The 20,000-nt window shown below is 39.5% G+C and overlaps 2 protein-coding genes across 2 annotated transcripts in view; both read left to right on the top strand.

Moving 5' to 3' along the window:
- The window catches only part of LOC306778728 (MAM domain-containing protein 2-like), a 35,049-nt gene extending 33,800 nt beyond the window's left edge, over positions 1-1,249 (top strand). The window contains exon 14 of the mRNA XM_079270378.1: positions 1-1,249. This exon is cut by the window's left edge and continues 746 nt beyond it. The gene's annotated coding sequence lies outside the window, so the exon portion shown is untranslated.
- Positions 1,250-19,787: 18,538 nt separating this feature from the next.
- The window catches only part of arid3c (AT rich interactive domain 3C (BRIGHT-like)), a gene marked incomplete at its 3' end in the record, with an annotated part of 98,417 nt that continues 98,204 nt past the window's right edge, over positions 19,788-20,000 (top strand). The window contains exon 1 of the mRNA XM_079270237.1: positions 19,788-20,000. This exon is cut by the window's right edge and continues 339 nt beyond it. Coding sequence (XP_079126363.1) covers positions 19,803-20,000 — 198 coding nt within the window. The 5' untranslated portion in view covers positions 19,788-19,802.

Below are 20,000 nucleotides of genomic sequence, written 5' to 3'. Positions count from 1 at the left end.
CTGTGCTGCTGCTTCTCACCTTTCTCATCTCAAAGTATAACTTTATCATATTTCTCACAAGAATAGTACAACGTAAGTTCCACTGTGACAAAGGACACAAGTCCAGCTCCAGTCTGAAGCCACAATCAGATATTGTGACTTTAGTTGTTGGTAGATCCTGTGCATGAGTATCTTCTCAGGACACGGATTCAGTGAGGTGCTGGAAACCTTCCGAGAGACTTGATCTGTGCCGACTCATTACTTTCTGCAGACTTTTCAGCCGTTCATGCTATTAAATAGCTAAGTGTTCCACGGTGCTTCTGTGCACCACTGCTGAGCTGTTAGCCTGTTATCCTGTTAGCCAGACTGGGGGGGGGGGGGTCTACTGACCACTAGACTCTTTATTTCTTGTATATCTCACCATTCTATTAACCCGTGACACTGTAGTGCATGAATCCTTCATGAGATGAAATCCTCATGTTTGGCACCAGTAAACCTAGATCTTACCTTAACAAATAACAAATACGATGAACTGAAAACGCATTAAGAAAGGGTTCAAGTAATAAGATGAAAACACGGACAACTACCAGACCGCTCAACGCTGTGGTAGAGACCTGTCAATCAGCGTGCAGCCCCGCCCTAAAGCATCCCCTGCTTTATGGTCTGTGTGACTCTAAATGGAGCATAATGTACTAATTGAACATCATGCTGTATTGAAGACGACTTGAAACTAGAGATTGAGACCATAAACTCATGTTTACAATGTTTACTGAGGTAATAAATCAAGAGAGAAGTAGAGTCATTTTCTATAGACTTCTATACAACCAGAGGAGTCGCCCCCTGGTGGACACTAGAGAGAATGCAGCTTTAACACATGAAGCTTTGGCTTCACTTTTCAGAGATGGAAGTTGTCGCCTGGTCGTCTCATAGTTTGAGCCATTATTTATAATCATTGTCAAAGCCGTTTTTAAAAAATGAAAAATTCTGAAATCTGAGTTGAGCTCGGAAGCGATATTGAGCGGAGCGGAAATTCTCACCTTTTCTGTTATTTGACATTCTTGTCTTTTCTATCAGGTCTGTAGGTTACTTGCAGGATATATACGGTATGTATTTAAAAAGGCAAAACAACATAGACAAAATCATACTGTTTGATGTTGAATAAAATTGTGTCATACATGTGTCATACATGTCTGTGAATCATGTTTTACCTCCAGTACACAGATCCCATTTTAAAAAGGGAGAAATATCAGCAAATAATTCTGGATTGTTAACGAGGACAGATGTCGGCGCTGCGCTGATGTCAGTAAGACTCACACTACAGCGTCGCTATTGAGCTGCTAGTCAGCACGACTACCAATCAAATGGCACCTTCACATTTGTTCATTACAAAGTTACATCATTCACAACTGGTGAGTCCAGGCAAGGTAAGAACCCACAGGCAGAATGATAAGAGTTCAGGGAGTCATTGTAAAACGAGCTTTAGAGAGATTAGGAACGCACATCTTGTCATTCAATTTATCTTAGATTTTAATTTGAGCGTATCCAGAGAGCACCTTAGCGGACTTCATCCCTTGATTTCCGCCGCCGTCTGCTGTGCATCAGCGCTCCAGTTCCACTGCCCATGTGTCCTACCCCATTGCTCCTCTGGGGTCAGAAGCTGTGACCCAATTCCAATTGGGCCTCTACACCCTCCAGATCTGTGACTGAGTGAACCCCGTTTGTAGCCACACTCGTCCTTCTTTTAGGTGTCGGGTCACAGCGGCAAGCTTCAGGACCAACTGACGTCTCTCCGGCGGAAACAGGAACTTCTGTGAATTTGTGTAACCATGGTTTCTCATCAGCATCTTTGGGAAGCAGTACGCCTCCAGACAAAAATAAAACACATGCTTCGCTGGTGGCATTTCTTCCTTTTTTGTTATTTTCTCATTTTGAACTCCGATGCTTATGAGCTGCTTGGTTTTAACAACAGTCCCTGTAAACACACAACACTTTACAATCACACGAACACGTCTGGACGTTTAAACCTTTAAGTTGTTAACGTCTGTGTGACAGCATTAAATGTCGAAGTTTAAGCAGTTTACGAGTAAACGTCGTTGGTTGGGAGCAAAGTTGCACGTTGTCAGTAAGGTCAGCTGGTTGAGTCAGCCAGCATTGATGTAAACTCACTGTTGAAGGGTTTAACCCACTTCCGCTTCCTGCTAATGTGTTTTGGAAGGCACTCAATACGGTGGACCCGCCACAGATTTCCAGAAAACAAAGGCATAAAGCACAGAAGGTTGTGTTCACCCTCAAAGTACATGTGTGGAGGTGTCTCATCCCAAGAAGTGTGTTCTGCAAGGAACAAGCCAACGTGTGGTGCATAAGACTGCTGTCCGCATTGGACTGTCAGCCGAACCGAATCAGCTTTTACACAATGTGATTGTTTCAGGTAGTTAATGTTTTGCCATCTGTCAGCAGCTGTGAAGGCCCACATTTCAAATATGGGAGAGTTAGACAGTTGGAAGAAATAACGTTAACTTTAGAAGGGAAAGAACAAAGAAAAACAACAAGTCGTGAATCGAATATTTCACCAGCAAATGTCTTTTCCACACGTACTGTATTTAATTCATAGCCACACAAACATTCGAAGGGAGCAAAACATAAGATAGAGCCGACAGCAGACAGACCTCCGTCTCTGATTTACCAGATCACTGATCAAAGGTTCCGTTAGGTAACAGCGCCCTCTCGTGGTTTAAGTATTGCGCTGATCTGAGGCACAAAGTGAACTTGCCTCACAGCTTTCAGTCTGTCGACATTATATTCACCTGTTTGGAAGAGCGCATCGCTTCAGACGCAAATCCTGGCTGGATGACCAACCAGAGAAAAGAGGGCCCCAGACCACGGAGGGGCCACGAAACAGAAGAGCTACGAAGATCTTTTCCCGTGAAAAAATTCATACATGGTATTCCTATAGTCTAAGACAGTCCAGAAATATGAATAAACATGAACAACTGTGGGCTGCACGGTGGTGGTCGTGGATAGCACTGTCACCGCACAGCCAGAGGGCCCGGGTTCAGTCCGGGGCTGGACGGCGTGGCTTCCTCCCACAGTCCAAAGATAGATTATTATTGTTATCATTTCATTAGGTTGAGTTTTGTATCTATTTTTCTATTTACAAATGTAACCAGTATAGAAGACTGTATGTAAGAAGACCGCCATATAACGAGCGGATATTGAACATCACTTTCGTAGCAAACGCACAAAAACTTGTACTGAGCCTCGAGGATCGCTGAACGGGCCGGAAGGAGCGAGGAGGGTCTGGTCAGACCTCCTCGCTCCTGACAACTCCAAAAAAGAACTTTTCATCGCACCCTTGAAAGCCAGCTCCAACCGAGCGGACTCGGCATCGAAACAAATGAATCACAGAATTGAAAGTATGGAATCATGAGTAGTAGTATTATTTTATGTGAGCTGAAGCTTTGCCCTTGCTAAATATATTCTGCAATAAATATCTAACCTGCATTTAAAGTAAATTTCTCAAGTGCATTCATTTTGCTTACGTAGTAAAAGTTGCTCATGACAGTAAAAAGTTAAATCTATGTTTGTCTAACAACTGAGTTCTGAGTGGTTATCCTCGTGACCTCTCCACTGAACAATCCCTTACGGCATTGAAGAAGTAATCCTAGCCGTTAAAACCTAACCTGGCATTTACCAAGAGCACGGATCCAGAAGAGGAAGCTGCCATAACCGACGCGACCGGTAGGAGCGCCCGGGGCCAGGGTGGCCCCTCGGCCGAGTGCGTGTTCACCGGAGGAAGCAGGGTAGACGTCGGGAGTAACGGCAGTGAGCAGAGCCAGGCGAGTTGCTCGCAAGAACACCAGCTCGACAATCTTTCAACAGAGAGCTGAGTCAATAAGTAGCCCCGTATCGGCCCAGAGAACCCGGATCTAACACTATCAATGGGCTCTGTTGCTTCTTTTTTTTAAGGTGTGGTGTGGTGGGGGGGGGGGGGGGGGGGGTTGGGGGTGCGTGAACCCGGTCGGGATGTAGAAGGGGGTGCGTGGCCTAAAAAGTTTGGGAACCGCTGCTCGATAGTAACTCTACTGTGAACCTGAAAACGAGCAGCATGTGAAGCTGCGGTCCTGTGTGAACAGAGAGGAGCAGGAACAACAGCAGCAGGACGCATCACACTCAGAACAAAGAAATAGCGTGAAGAGTTGATGCCCTCGCAGTGAAAAGCAACTCATTAGCGAGTCATCATTAGTGGAAGTGGTCAGTGTGTGACAGTTGCGGAGCCATTGATTGCACCCGGCGATTTGGTTCGACAATCCCCGGAGGTTAATGATTGACAGGATGGAGGGGTCAACCTCTCCATGGCTCAAGGCGCGCGGGTTCGGTCAATAACTCTTCATCTGGAACTCGCTGAGAATTCGTCTCGAGAGCTGCCACTCCTCAAATCGCCAATAGCTCCCAAATTCATGAAGAGATTAGAACCACGGAGGCCTTGGAGGACGAGGAGGAAGTGTGAGCAACGAGAAGATGAAAACAATAGAATACAGAATACTGCGTGTATATTGCATGATGAAGCTTCACACGCGTGATGTGTATCACGATATAATACAAATGAGAAACATGAGCTTGTGGTCTCAATCTGTTGGATTCCAGGAAAGGCTTCAGGCTCGGGACACGTCTGCTGTCTTCTTCAGGATGCAAAGTGTAGTCCTGAGGCAATAGGAGGAAGCATTTGACCTCTCGAGTCCAGAGCTACTGCACTCATCAGCTGTAAAACAAACAACACAAAAAGTCGAACAGCAATGCAAGAGTATGCAAAGTTTGAACAAACTGAGAGCTGCTCAAAAAAAGAGACTATTGTATAATCTTCATGTGTTTGTATGGAGTAACTTTGCATGAGTCGGTTAGACATGCTATTGAAATGCTATTGAAATGATATTGAAATGATATTGAAATGATATTGAAATGATATTGAAATGCTATTGAAATGCTATTGAAATGCTCTTGAAATGCTCTTGAAATGCTCTTGAAATGCTATTGAAATGATATTGAAATGATATTGAAATGCTATTGAAATGCTCTTGAAATGCTATTGAAATGATATTGAAATGCTCTTGAAATGCTATTGAAATGCTATTGAAATGCTGTTGAAATGCTGTTGAAATGCTATTGAAATGCTATTGAAATGCTATTCAATATTTGAACAAACTGAGAGCTGCTGTTGAAATACTATTGAAATACTATTGAAATACTATTGAAATGCTATTGAAATGCTATTGAAATACTATTGAAATACTATTGAAATGCTGTTGAAATACTATTGAAATGCTGTTGAAATGCTGTTGAAATGCTGTTGAAATGCTGTTGAAATGCTATTGAAATACTATTGAAATGCTATTGAAATGCTGTTGAAATGCTATTGAAATGCTGTTGAAATGCTGTTGAAATGCTATTGAAATGCTGTTGAAATGCTATTGAAATGCTATTGAAATGCTGTTGAAATGCTATTGAAATGCTGTTGAAATGCTATTGAAATGCTATTGAAATGCTATTGAAATGCTGTTGAAATGCTATTGAAATGCTATTCAATATTTGAACAAACTGAGAGCTGCTGTTGAAATACTATTGAAATACTATTGAAATGCTATTGAAATGCTATTGAAATACTATTGAAATACTATTGAAATGCTGTTGAAATACTATTGAAATGCTGTTGAAATGCTGTTGAAATGCTGTTGAAATGCTGTTGAAATGCTGTTGAAATGCTATTGAAATACTATTGAAATACTATTGAAATGCTATTGAAATGCTATTGAAATGCTGTTGAAATGCTATTGAAATGCTGTTGAAATGCTGTTGAAATGCTATTGAAATGCTGTTGAAATGCTATTGAAATGCTATTGAAATGCTGTTGAAATGCTATTGAAATGCTGTTGAAATGCTATTGAAATGCTATTGAAATGCTATTGAAATGATATTGAAATGATATTGAAATGATATTGAAATGCTGTTGAAATGCTATTGAAATGCTATTGAAATGCTATTGAAATGATATTGAAATGATATTGAAATGCTATTGAAATGCTATTGAAATGCTCTTGAAATTATATTGAAATGCTCTTGAAATGCTATTGAAATGCTCTTGAAATGATATTGAAATGCTATTGAAATGCTCTTGAAATGCTCTTGAAATGATATTGAAATGCTATTGAAATTATATTGAAATGATATTGAAATGCTCTTGAAATGATATTGAAATGATATTGAAATGATATTGAAATGATATTGAAATGATATTGAAATGATATTGAAATGCTCTTGAAATGCTCTTGAAATGATATTGAAATGATATTGAAATGCTATTGAAATGATATTGAAATGCTCTTGAAATGATATTGAAATGATATTGAAATGCTATTGAAATGCTCTTGAAATGATATTGAAATGCTCTTGAAATGCTATTGAAATGCTATTGAAATGCTGTTGAAATGCTATTGAAATGCTATTGAAATGCTATTCAATATTTGAACAAACTGAGAGCTGCTGTTGAAATACTATTGAAATACTATTGAAATACTATTGAAATGCTATTGAAATGCTATTGAAATACTATTGAAATGCTGTTGAAATGCTGTTGAAATGCTGTTGAAATGCTATTGAAATGCTGTTGAAATGCTATTGAAATACTATTGAAATACTATTGAAATGCTATTGAAATGCTGTTGAAATGCTATTGAAATGCTATTGAAATGCTGTTGAAATGCTATTGAAATGCTGTTGAAATGCTATTGAAATGCTGTTGAAATGCTGTTGAAATGCTATTGAAATGCTGTTGAAATGCTATTGAAATGCTATTGAAATGCTGTTGAAATGCTATTGAAATGCTATTGAAATGCTATTGAAATGCTATTGAAATACTATTGAAATACTATTGAAATGCTATTGAAATGCTATTGAAATGCTGTTGAAATGCTATTGAAATGCTATTGAAATGCTATTGGAATGATATTGAAATGCTGTTGAAATACTATTGAAATGCTGTTGAAATACTATTGAAATGCTATTGAAATGCTATTGAAATGCTGTTGAAATGCTATTGAAATACTATTGAAATGCTATTGAAATGTTGTTGAAATGCTATTGAAATACTATTGAAATGCTATTGAAATGCTGTTGAAATACTATTGAAATGCTGTTGAAATGCTATTGAAATGCTATTGAAATGCTATTGAAATGCTGTTGAAATGCTATTGAAATACTATTGAAATGCTATTGAAATGCTGTTGAAATGCTATTGAAATGCTGTTGAAATGCTGTTGAAATACTATTGAAATGCTGTTGAAATACTATTGAAATGCTGTTGAAATGCTATTGAAATACTATTGAAATACTATTGAAATGCTGTTGAAATACTATTGAAATGCTGTTGAAATGCTATTGAAATGCTATTGAAATACTATTGAAATACTATTGAAATGCTGTTGAAATACTATTGAAATACTATTGAAATGCTGTTGAAATACTATTAAAATGGTGTTGAAATACTATTGAAATACTATTGAAATACTATTGAAATGCTGTTGAAATACTATTGAAATACTATTGAAATGCTGTTGAAATACTATTAAAATGCTGTTGAAATGCTGTTGAAATGCTGTTGAAATGCTGTTGAAATGCTGTTGAAATACTATTGAAATGCTCTTGAAATACTATTGAAATGCTATTGAAATGCTATTGAAATGCTGTTGAAATGCTATTGAAATGCTGTTGAAATGCTATTGAAATGCTGTTGAAATACTATTGAAATGCTCTTGAAATGCTCTTGAAATGCTATTGAAATGCTGTTGAAATGCTGTTGAAATGCTGTTGAAATGCTGTTGAAATACTATTGAAATGCTATTGAAATACTATTGAAATGCTGTTGAAATGCTATTGAAATGCTGTTGAAATGCTGTTGAAATGCTATTGAAATGCTGTTGAAATACTATTGAAATGCTGTTGAAATGCTATTGAAATGCTATTGAAATACTGTTGAAATACTATTGAAATGCTGTTGAAATGCTGTTGAAATGCTGTTGAAATGCTATTAAAATGCTATTAAAATGCTGTTGAAATACTATTGAAATACTATTGAAATGCTATTGAAATGCTATTGAAATACTATTGAAATGCTATTGAAATGCTATTGGAATGATATTGAAATGCTGTTGAAATACTATTGAAATGCTGTTGAAATGCTATTGAAATGCTATTGAAATGCTGTTGAAATGCTATTGAAATACTATTGAAATGCTATTGAAATGCTGTTGAAATACTATTGAAATACTCTTGAAATGCTATTGAAATACTATTGAAATGCTGTTGAAATACTATTGAAATGCTATTGAAATGCTGTTGAAATGCTATTGAAATGCTATTGAAATGCTGTTGAAATGCTGTTGAAATACTATTGAAATGCTGTTGAAATACTATTGAAATGCTGTTGAAATGCTATTGAAATACTATTGAAATGCTATTGAAATGCTGTTGAAATACTATTGAAATGCTGTTGAAATGCTATTGAAATGCTATTGAAATACTATTGAAATACTATTGAAATGCTGTTGAAATACTATTGAAATACTATTGAAATGCTATTGAAATACTATTAAAATGCTGTTGAAATACTATTGAAATACTATTGAAATGCTGTTGAAATACTATTGAAATACTATTGAAATACTATTGAAATACTATTAAAATGCTGTTGAAATGCTGTTGAAATGCTATTGAAATGCTGTTGAAATACTATTGAAATGCTCTTGAAATGCTATTGAAATACTATTGAAATGCTATTGAAATGCTATTGAAATGCTATTGAAATGCTGTTGAAATGCTATTGAAATGCTATTGAAATGCTATTGAAATACTATTGAAATGCTGTTGAAATGCTGTTGAAATGCTGTTGAAATACTTTTGAAATGCTGTTGAAATACTATTGAAATGCTGTTGAAATACTATTGAAATGCTATTGAAATGCTGTTGAAATGCTATTGAAATGCTGTTGAAATGCTATTGAAATGCTGTTGAAATGCTATTGAAATGCTGTTGAAATACTATTGAAATGCTGTTGAAATGCTGTTGAAATGCTATTGAAATGCTATTGAAATGCTGTTGAAATGCTGTTGAAATGCTATTGAAATGCTATTGAAATGCTATTGAAATACTATTGAAATGCTGTTGAAATACTCTTGAAATGCTGTTGAAATGCTATTGAAATACTGTTGAAATGCTGTTGAAATGCTATTGAAATGCTATTGAAATACTATTGAAATGCTGTTGAAATGCTATTGAAATGCTATTGAAATGCTGTTGAAATGCTGTTGAAATGCTGTTGAAATGCTGTTGAAATAACGCAGGACAAACTCCTCTGGAGCAATAACTAGGACCTCCGTCTTAGAGTCGTTGAGTTGCAGGCAGTTTTCTGCCGTCCAGTCTCTGATGGCATTGACACAGTCCAGGAGCTGAGTTAATGTGAATGCCTCGCTGGGTTTGAATGACAGATGAAGTTGGATGTCGTCTGCATATAAGTGATAGGACACATTATAGCTTTTTATAATCGGTCCCAAAGATAACAGATGAAGGGAAAATAACAGAGGCCCCAGAACCGAGCCCTGCGGTACACCACAAGACAGTGGAGAGGTAACAGACACAAAATCACCCACAGAGACATTGAAACTTCTGTCACTGAGGTAAGATGTAAACCAGTCTAACGCTATGCCAGTTATGCCCACCCAATCACGTAGCCTCTTAATCAGGATGTCATGGTCTACAGTGTCAAATGCAGAACTGAGGTCCAGAAGAACTAACACAGGGCAGTCACCTGCATCAGCACACATGAGAATGTCATTTGAAACCCTCAGGAGAGCGGTTTCAGTAGAGTGTTGCTTACGAAACCCAGACTGGAACTTGTCGTACATGTTGTGCCTCTCCAGTGCAGCAGTAAGTTGTTTGGCCACCACTTTCTCTAACATTTTGGACAGGAAAGGCAGTTTTGATATGGGCCTGTAGTTCATGGGCAAAGCTGGATCTAAGTTAGGTTTCTTTAATGTGGGCTGGATAGTGGCATGTTTAAAATAGGAAGGGACAATTCCTGTAGACAATGAGGAATTGACAATAGATGTCACTGCAGGGCCAATAATTAGCAGAACGTTCTTAAATAGAGAGGATGGAATTATATCCAGAGGGCAAGATGATGGCTTTGTTTTGTTAATTAAGTCCATCAGGTCTTGAAGGCTGATACGCTGGAAAGAGCCCATAACAGCAGGAGATTGCGAGGAGCTACAAGTAGCCGAACAGATCCCAAGCTGAATGCCAGACCTAATACCTGTTACCTTATCATTAAAATAGATCAGGAATTTGTTGCAATCGTCAACAGAATAGCATGGTACAGTGGAGACAGGTGGTGAAACAATTCCTCTAATTGTGTCAAACAGAATCTTGGGATTTTTCTTTGAAGAAGAGATTAGGTTGGCAAAATAAGCAGTTCTAGCTTCCTTTACTGTGGTATTAAAAGAAACTCTTAGGTCTTTGAGATATAAACGATGCACTTCTAGCCCAGTAGCTTTCCAGAGCCGCTCTGCCCTGCGACACTTCTGTCTCACGCTGCACACAGCTTCTGTCATCCACGGAGTAGTGTTATAGGCAGCCCTGGTCCTTTCCTTTATGGTCACTTGCTGTGTTTTTCTGAAGTAGGCGGCGGGGGCACTGGCGTCCTGCGTTCCGTGCTTGCTGCGTCTCGTTGCCTGCTGCGTTGCGTGGCTGCGTTGCGTGGCTGCGTCGTGCGTCGTTCCGTTGCTGCTTGATGTGATCCGTTGTTGCTTGCGGCATTGCTGAGTCGTTACTTGCTGCGTTGTTACGTTGCTGCGTCCGTTGCACTGTGTTGCTGCATCCCGTTGTTGCTTGCTGCGTCGTTGCGTTGCTGCGTTACGTTGCTGCGTTACGTTGCTGGGGTACGTTGCTGTGTTCCGTCGTTGCAATGCGTGGCTGCTGCGTTCTGCCGTTGCTGCATCCCGTTCCGGCGTTGCTGCGTTACGTGGCATGGCTGAGTCGTTCCGTGGCTGCGTCATTGCACTCCGTGGCTGCGTTGCTGCCGTCCGTTGCTGCGTTGTTGCGTTGCTGCGATTCGTTGCTGCGTTCTGTTCCTGTTGCTGCGTCCCGTTGCCTGCTGCGTTCGGTTGCTGCGTGGCTGCGGTCAGTGGCTGCGATGCGTGGCTGCTGCGTTCTGCCGTTGCTGCATTCCGTTCTGGCGTTGCTGCGTTCCGTTCCATTCCGACATTGCTGCGTGGGAGGGAGGGAGAGTTGGCCTTCCGGAGCGGCCATGAACCGGGGGGTTTGCATGGGATGGTGGAGGGGGACGCTGTGAACCTGGCAACCTGGAACGTCGAGAACGGTGGGGCGGGGCTTGGTGGTGCGTGATTGCGTCACTGACAGCGCGCCCGTGTGTTGTTGCTGGAAAGTCCGTCGCTGCGTGGCGAGGTGTCGTGGCGAGGTGTCGTGGCGAGGTGTCATTGCGGCTGCGAGGAGTTGGAGCAGTGTCGCTTTTTTTTTTTTTTTTTTTTCTTGTCGCGGCGCTTGTGGGGGATCCCCCTCTCCTGCAGCTCCGTTAACGGCGTGCTACGGTCCAGGCGGCAATCCTGGGCGGGTCGGTTCCGCTGGGAGATGCGGTCGGGGCGCGAGCGCCGTCCCGGTGGCTTCGAGCGCGGCGTGCTGGGATGCTGGAGTTGCCGGAAGCCGGGCTGTCGGAGGTTTGTCCCCGAGCGCTGCGTCCGGAGCGAGCGGAGGAGGAAGGGGGGGACTTCCGCGTCCGTTGCCCGCGTTCGGGGGCAGCGGATCGCCGGTGTGGGACTTGGTTCGCTGGAAGATGACGGTCGGTCTGGGTCCCCGTACTGGCGGATTGCCCGGAGGGAGGGATTCCAGTCGATGGATGTGGCCGGTCGGCGGGTTCGGCTGCGTTGGGCCGCCGGGGCGCTCTCAGAGGCGATCGGTGGCGTCTGGAAGCCCTGCCTCGGTGGAGTGCGGCCCCGGGCTGTGCGGGTGGCGGCTGGGGAGGCGAACGGTTCGTCGTCATCTGGAGGCCCGGTTAGTAGCAGGTCCATGCTGGCGAGGTAAGGGGTTTATTTTCCTTTCCTGTTCGTGTGTAGCCGCCTTACGGTTTGGTGCGAAAGGCGTAGCAGGCTGAGCTATGGTGGCCGTGGGTATTTGTAGGGTGTGGCCGGGAGTGGCCCCGTGGAGGTGTGGCCCTGCTCCTGAAATTCAGCTAAGGTTTATCTCCAATTAGCTAATTGCAGGTCGTGTTCATTCAACCACACATTAAAGCAGTGGTCAATGCAGACACAGCTGGCTAACATCTGGACTCTACACACAGCACCTTTCTGCTGTCTCTGTGTTTATTCAGATTGACAGAGAGGAAGATGTCTTCAGTTATTATCTGTGATGAAATAATTTGCAGTCCGAGTTTGTTGGCCATGAGTCAGAATGCTCTGCTCATCCCACCAGCAGCCCAGTGCTTAAATGCTTTAATGCTTTGATGCTGTAATGCTGTAATGCTTCCATCTCCAAGGAGCTGCTCACTATCACTGATCATTATTGACCTTCACATCTGCTCTGCATTTTCTCTTGCTTGTATACATCTTGCTCTCTCCCCAAGCCGATGAATCCATTCACTCAGAGCCGTGTGTGGATTGAATGTTTATGGGGCTTCTCTATTGTCTTATTGAGGCAGTGTGATGCACGATGGATACTGTTCACCGACCTGAGGAGCGCAGGGAACGCTGCAGGGCAAACAGCAACACATCAGCACAGTGAGAGTAAAGACACGATGTCAATTCAACCTTCCCATAATGCACAGTGGGTCTCGCCCTCAGGCCTGTATGTGAGAAGTGCAGTGTTGGGCCGTGCATGTTATACCTGAAACACCTCATAACCTCATGATGGCGCCACAGCTTCAATTGTGTGAAATATAATGTTTTCTGTGCTCACGTAGGAGACAAATGTCTGTGTGACCTCTGAACCGGAATGAAAAAATACAAAACTAAAACCAGCTGAGGGACCGCACGAGGCTACGCTAACTAGCTTAACGGGAAAACAGCAGCAGCACACATTCTGCTGCACACTGGAGGGCCATTCAGATATTAGATGTAAAGACAAACCCGTTGATTTAAAGACAAACTCCATCCTCCTTTCTTTGTTGACAGAGTTTCATCTGGTTAAATCCCAACTCACTAATCTGTTTCTCCTCCTTCAGCCATTGAGTTAAAAAAACAAAGCAGGTAAAATAATAATCTACATCAAGCAACATGCAAAACATGTCATAACTTCTTGATATCTTTCAATTTGAACTCTTACTCCTCCGACTAAGCCTCCGACAGCTCCTTTAAGTTTTGTTTCTCAATAGTCACGTGCTCGCCCACTGACCAATCACAGCACACGCTGCACCTCACTGCAGCGCTGCACCTGGACACTGAGCTGCACTAATGCTGACGTAGCTGTACTAGCAGCTAGCAGCTCTGACACGTCAAAGAACACGCCAAACATGTCAAACTAAAGATCTGATTGGTTGAACACTATGACAATCAACAACATCGTCCTCATTCACTTAAAGTGCACATGGATGCACGTGAGAGTCTGCAGCCTCTGGCTCTGTTCTACCTAGAGACACAGAGGTGAGATCTGATTGGATAAAAGCTCTACTTAAAACAAGCTGCACTGGAAGCAGAGCAACTGAGGAAGACATGAGCTGTGCAATGAGAACATAAGATCATGGGAAAATATTTATATCAATTATAATACATGTAGTGTATTTAAGAAAATGTATTACATTATAAAATAGATATAACTTTGTGATTGTTTAGGCCAGCAGAGAAGGCCTTGCAGGCCCTGACGGCCCACCACTGGAAAACTGTGACGGGAAGGAACTCAGTCTGGACCATCAGCCGCTCTAGTGAAGTCTCCTGAGCCTCCACTAGGTGACGCTGTTCTACAGCACACTGTGTACACGCAGCCCACGGCTGCTCCAAAGCTTAAAGTTAATATACTGTACAGATATAATATACTATACAGATATAATATAATATACTATACAGATATAATATAATATACTGTACAGATGTAATATAATATATTATACAGATATAATGTAATATACTATACAGATATAATGTAATATACTATACAGATATAATATAATATACTATACAGATATAATGTAATATACTGTACAGATGTAATATAATATATTATACAGATATAATGTAATATACTATACAGATATAATGTAATATACTATACAGATATAATATAATATACTATACAGATATAATATAATATACTGTACAGATGTAATATAATATATTATACAGATATAATGTAATATACTATACAGATATAATGTAATATACTATACAGATATAATATAATATACTATACAGATATAATGTAATATACTGTACAGATATAATGTAATATACTATACAGATATAATATAATATACTATACAGATATAATGTAATATACTATACAGATATAATGTAATATACTATACAGATATAATATAATATACTGTACAGATATACTATAATATACTATACAGATATAATGTAATATACTGTACATATATAATATAATATACTGTACAGATATAATATAATATACTAAACAGATATAATATAATATACTGTACATATATAATATAATATACTGTACAGATATAATATAATATACTGTACAGATATACTATAATATACTGTACATATATACTATAATATACTGTACAGATATAATATAATATACTGTACAGATATAATATAATATACTATACAGATATAATGTAATATACTATACAGATATAATGTAATATACTATACAGATATAATATAATATACTGTACATATATAATATAATATACTGTACAGATATAATATACTGTACAGATATACTATAATATACTGTACAGATATACTATAATATACTGTACATATATAATATAATATACTGTACAGATATAATATAATATACTGTACAGATATACTATAATATACTGTACATATATAATATAATATACTGTACAGATATAATATAATATACTGTACAGATATAATATAATATACTATACAGATATAATGTAATATACTATACAGATATAATGTAATATACTATACAGATATAATATAATATACTGTACATATATAATATAATATACTGTACAGATATAATATAATATACTGTACAGATATACTATAATATACTGTACATATATAATATAATATACTGTACAGATATAATATAATATACTGTACAGATATAATATAATATACTGTACAGATATAATATAATATACTATACAGATATAATGTAATATACTATACAGATATAATATAATATACTATACAGATATAATGTAATATACTATACAGATATAATGTAATATACTATACAGATATAATGTAATATACTATACAGATATAATATAATATACTGTACAGATATACTATAATATACTATACAGATATAATGTAATATACTGTACATATATAATATAATATACTGTACAGATATAATATAATATACTATACAGATATACTATAATATACTGTACATATATAATATAATATACTGTACAGATATAATATAATATACTGTACAGATATAATATACTATACAGATATAATATAATATACTGTACATATATAATATAATATACTGTACAGATATAATATAATATACTGTACAGATATACTATAATATACTGTACATATATAATATAATATACTGTACATATATAATATAATATACTGTACAGATATAATATAATATACTGTACAGATATACTATAATATACTGTACATATATAATATAATATACTGTACAGATATAATATACTGTACAGATATACTATAATATACTGTACATATATAATATAATATACTGTACAGATATAATATAATATACTGTACAGATATACTGTAATATACTGTACATATATAATATAATATACTATACAGATATAATATAATATACTGTACATATATAATATAATATACTATACAGATATAATATAATATACTGTACATATATAATATAATATACTGTACATATTAGATGAACTGTCAGCTATCAAAGCTACGCCCACAGACAAAGCTTGGTAAAGGGTGAACTTGCTTAGTTACTCTCAATTCCTCGATGGCCATGGAATCATGATTATGACAAACACTCCTAGACAGCCTAATATTACTGTTTCACTTTAGACATCACCAAATACTTAGAAAGGATCGTCGTACGCTCATTTATTCGTTTCTGAATCTGCAGGAAAAACGGAACATTTACGCCAAACTGCATCTCTTTAATCAAACCGCACACAGCAGACACTGGCGCATGTGCATTCATTTTAATAACAAATATAATAACTAATGTCATATTTTTTACTTCCAGAGCCTCCCCTGAAACTGTTCGTGTCGAGGTTCTTTTCATTTTAAGAAAAGCTGTGAATGACAGCAGCCCGTTGTTCCTCAATATTTCTTATATTTCTGTGCTTTACTGCACAGCAAACTGACAGACAAGTCATTGCAGTCAGCACTGGTATTGCTTTACCCCAAAACACTGCTTTTAAAGTAACTTTACAATGAAACACTCGCAGAAAACGAACTTCAGCCCCAGGAGGCCTTTACTGAGGTCCTGTGATAACATTATTTGCATCGAGAAAAAGATGGATAATTAAAAGCTTCTCCAGACCTTCCTATCGCTGATGTCCTACCAGAGCTGATGACTCTTCACTGGAGAGGAAGACTGTTTCTCTGAGACTGAAAGAAACCAAATACAAATATTCAGTCGTGCACTCAACAAAGAGAGAGCTGAAAGCAGAGATCTGTGTGATTCTATATCCTTATTATTTTTAGTCGTCAAACAGAAGCACACCTCGCGTTCGTGTTGGAGAAGCCTTAACATGAAGCTCAAACTGCTGCTTGGCTGTGAGAGAACCAGTGCTGACCTGCTGATGATCATCGATTTGCTTCAGCCAAATGATATATCCGACATCACAGCCAGCTTAATGGCAGGCTCACTGGTGAATGGCAGCCAGTTGTAGGCTTGCTAGAGATTGTGTTGACACTGCAGAGCAGGCATGCACAGAGAGTATGATAGTTATTCACTTCGCACATTAGGGTTCACAACAACATTGGAGAGCAATATTAAAGAATAAATCTGTAAAAGAATAAGAAAACTCACGTGTAAATAAAAAGAGGAATGAATAGAGTAGGTACATAAAGAAATGTGTAAAGATTGAGAGGAATAAATAAAAGAATAATTAAGTAAATAAAAATGTGGAAATATAAAGAGAAATTAGAAAATAATGAATAAAAGCTGAAATATTTAGACAAATATATGATAAACGAATAATTACAGTCTAAGCATTTTCATTATTTTCACATTTATTTGTACATTCATTTTTGTGTATATTTATGACATATTTTTTTTAAAGACATACGTTATTTTTCATCCTTTTATTTCGTCAGTGATTTGGCTTTTTCCTTATTGCCTTTAAGGGCCAAGCTGTCAATCAACTGCTGTTTCAGAAGGGTCTTGCAGGCTTCCAGACACGCCCACTTTCCTACACGACACGCCCCCTGAGATAACTTCCGGGAGTCACATACATATTTTGGCTCAAACCTTGATGTTTGGCTAAACCGAACCGGGTAGTTTTGGCGCCTAAACGCAACTGAACTGCACCTTTTGGAGAGGCGTGTCACGTCGTCCTGTGGAACCGCAGACAGCCTACTTGGATGCTCTGGCGGGAAGCTTTTTAGCACGGACAACAGGAAGTAGACGCGGTGCGTACATTAAGTTATTGTGAGTTCTTCTTTACGGCCCAGGTTGGAAGGCCGTACGCTTTTCTACATTTATTTTAGTTTTACGGTAATACCCAGCCGGAGCTGAGCACATTGGATGAGATATTTCTGTCAGGATGCACCTGCAGCAGCAGAGCTGTACGGCAGCGGGTGGAGTCTCATGTCTGTGTGACAGACAGGTGTCCTTCTTCACCTGCAGCAGCAGAGCTGTACGGCAGCGGGTGGAGTCTCGTGTCTGAGACGTGACGTGAGGCGTCTCTGTGCCCTCCGAGGTCAAGATGCGCTCATGAACCACCAAGTGACCATACGGGTGCCATGACCTGTAGGTTTCACACAGAGCTGGTGTTACCTGCTGGTATCTCCTGGTGTAGCAGAGCATTGTGCTCAATGCTGCAAATCAATGAGTCGGGGACTGCCTTATGCCAATATTGAAATTTTATATGATTTTTGCATCAGTGTGATAAAGTAGCTGCATTAATTTAAGATAAGAAACATCTTCATAAATCCCTCTGAACATTTTTGAATTCCTGCCATTTCTCCTGCAGGATTAGTCAGAAACAGAGTTTATCATCTTTAAGTATCATGCCGATCAAAATGAACACACAGACGACAGTGCACATCAGTCTGTAAAACGCACTTTCTATGCCTTAATGCATAATAAACATACTTATATGCTACATATTGCACTCGCTCATAAAGGATCAAAGAGTTGTATTCATCCCATAGTTGTAAGAAAGAAATAATCGTTAAATCTATGCAAGAAGAACGCTCGTGTTGTCAAATGAATGTTCACTTCAAGCAAACAACGAGCACGAACAGTAACTTACAATCACAACAGTCTGCATTATAAAAGTGATTATGATGCATTATGTAAAGATTATAATGTATTACAACTGTGGGAATTATGATAACTGCAAAAAAAAATTCAGTGTGTGACCAGAAATGATACTTGACCTTATAAATAAAAATAAAATGCTTGATTGTAGATTTGATTATAAAGCATTATGAATGTCTATGAGTGCTTATAACTATAATTATACAGTGCTATATGCATGTGCTAATTTATTATAAATATGTTTATCATGCATTGAGTGTCCCTGAATTTCTGAAGATGTTAATAAGAATAATAGTATTATTTATCATTATTATTTATTAATTAATTCATTTGTTTTACTATTTATTGTTTAACTCGCAGTGAGGTCTCGTCAACTTTCTACCAGAGCAGCATGTGTGAGCAGCGGAGGCTGAGCCCCCCCCCCCCCCCCCCGTGTTGGGGGGGGGGGGGGCTGATCTCTGCCTCCACAGGTCATTCTCACTACAGTTGCCACTTGTTGCCGAAGCAGCGCGGGGGCTCCACCGTCCAACACCGGAGACACCGACACATTGTAACGTGGTTCATTCCGCAGCTATCGAGCCCTACATGTCTGCATGTTGAGTGCGGAGCGTTACCAGCACTGAAGCAAGACTCGCGTGATCCGGTTCACATCTTTGGGCGCATCTTGACGGAGAGCAGCATGGTTGATAACGCAAGTACAGCAACTACATCTGCGCTGGTAACGTGACTTAACTTCTTCACAGTCCAGCTGGTCGCTTTCATAAACGCTTTTAACGTTTTACTCACAATGTCACGCACCAGAAACTTCGTATTCGGACAGTTTAACAGTGTTTTAGCCATTTAGTGCAAGTTTGTCACGTTAGCGTGTTGCTCCATTTGAAGACATTGAATCCATACAGCGCTAGTCAGACACGAGTGTGTGTGTAATGAGGCGAATTGTCAAAGCGTGTGTTTAATGGTATACCGTGCCGGTGATAATCATGACCCATCCCTCGCTCCCCTTGCAGCAAGGCTCGTTCTCGTCCGCCGGCAGCCTTCCCCTCCAGGCTCCCTCCGCCTCCTCTCACAGCCCGTTCCCCGGCGCCCAGTCCCACCAGCAGCAGCCCGCCGGCGGCGGCATGAAGCTTGAAGCCGTCATGGAGAACCTGCAGCGGCAACAGGCGGCGCGGCTGGCCCTGGAGGAGAAGCTCCGGCAGGCGGAGACGGAGAAAGACCTCCGCTCCATGGTGGAGTCCCAGATACACCAGCAGGCGCTGGCTTTCCGCCACTACCAGGCGGCGATGCGCGGCGCCCTGGCCGCCGGGGTCGCCATCTCG

Source organism: Melanostigma gelatinosum, assembly GCF_949748355.1.
Source record: "Melanostigma gelatinosum genome assembly, chromosome: 6".
Classification (NCBI taxonomy): Eukaryota; Metazoa; Chordata; class Actinopteri; order Perciformes; family Zoarcidae; genus Melanostigma; species Melanostigma gelatinosum.
Note: the sequence above shows the minus strand (reverse complement) of the source record. Positions and strands in the feature narration are given on the sequence as shown.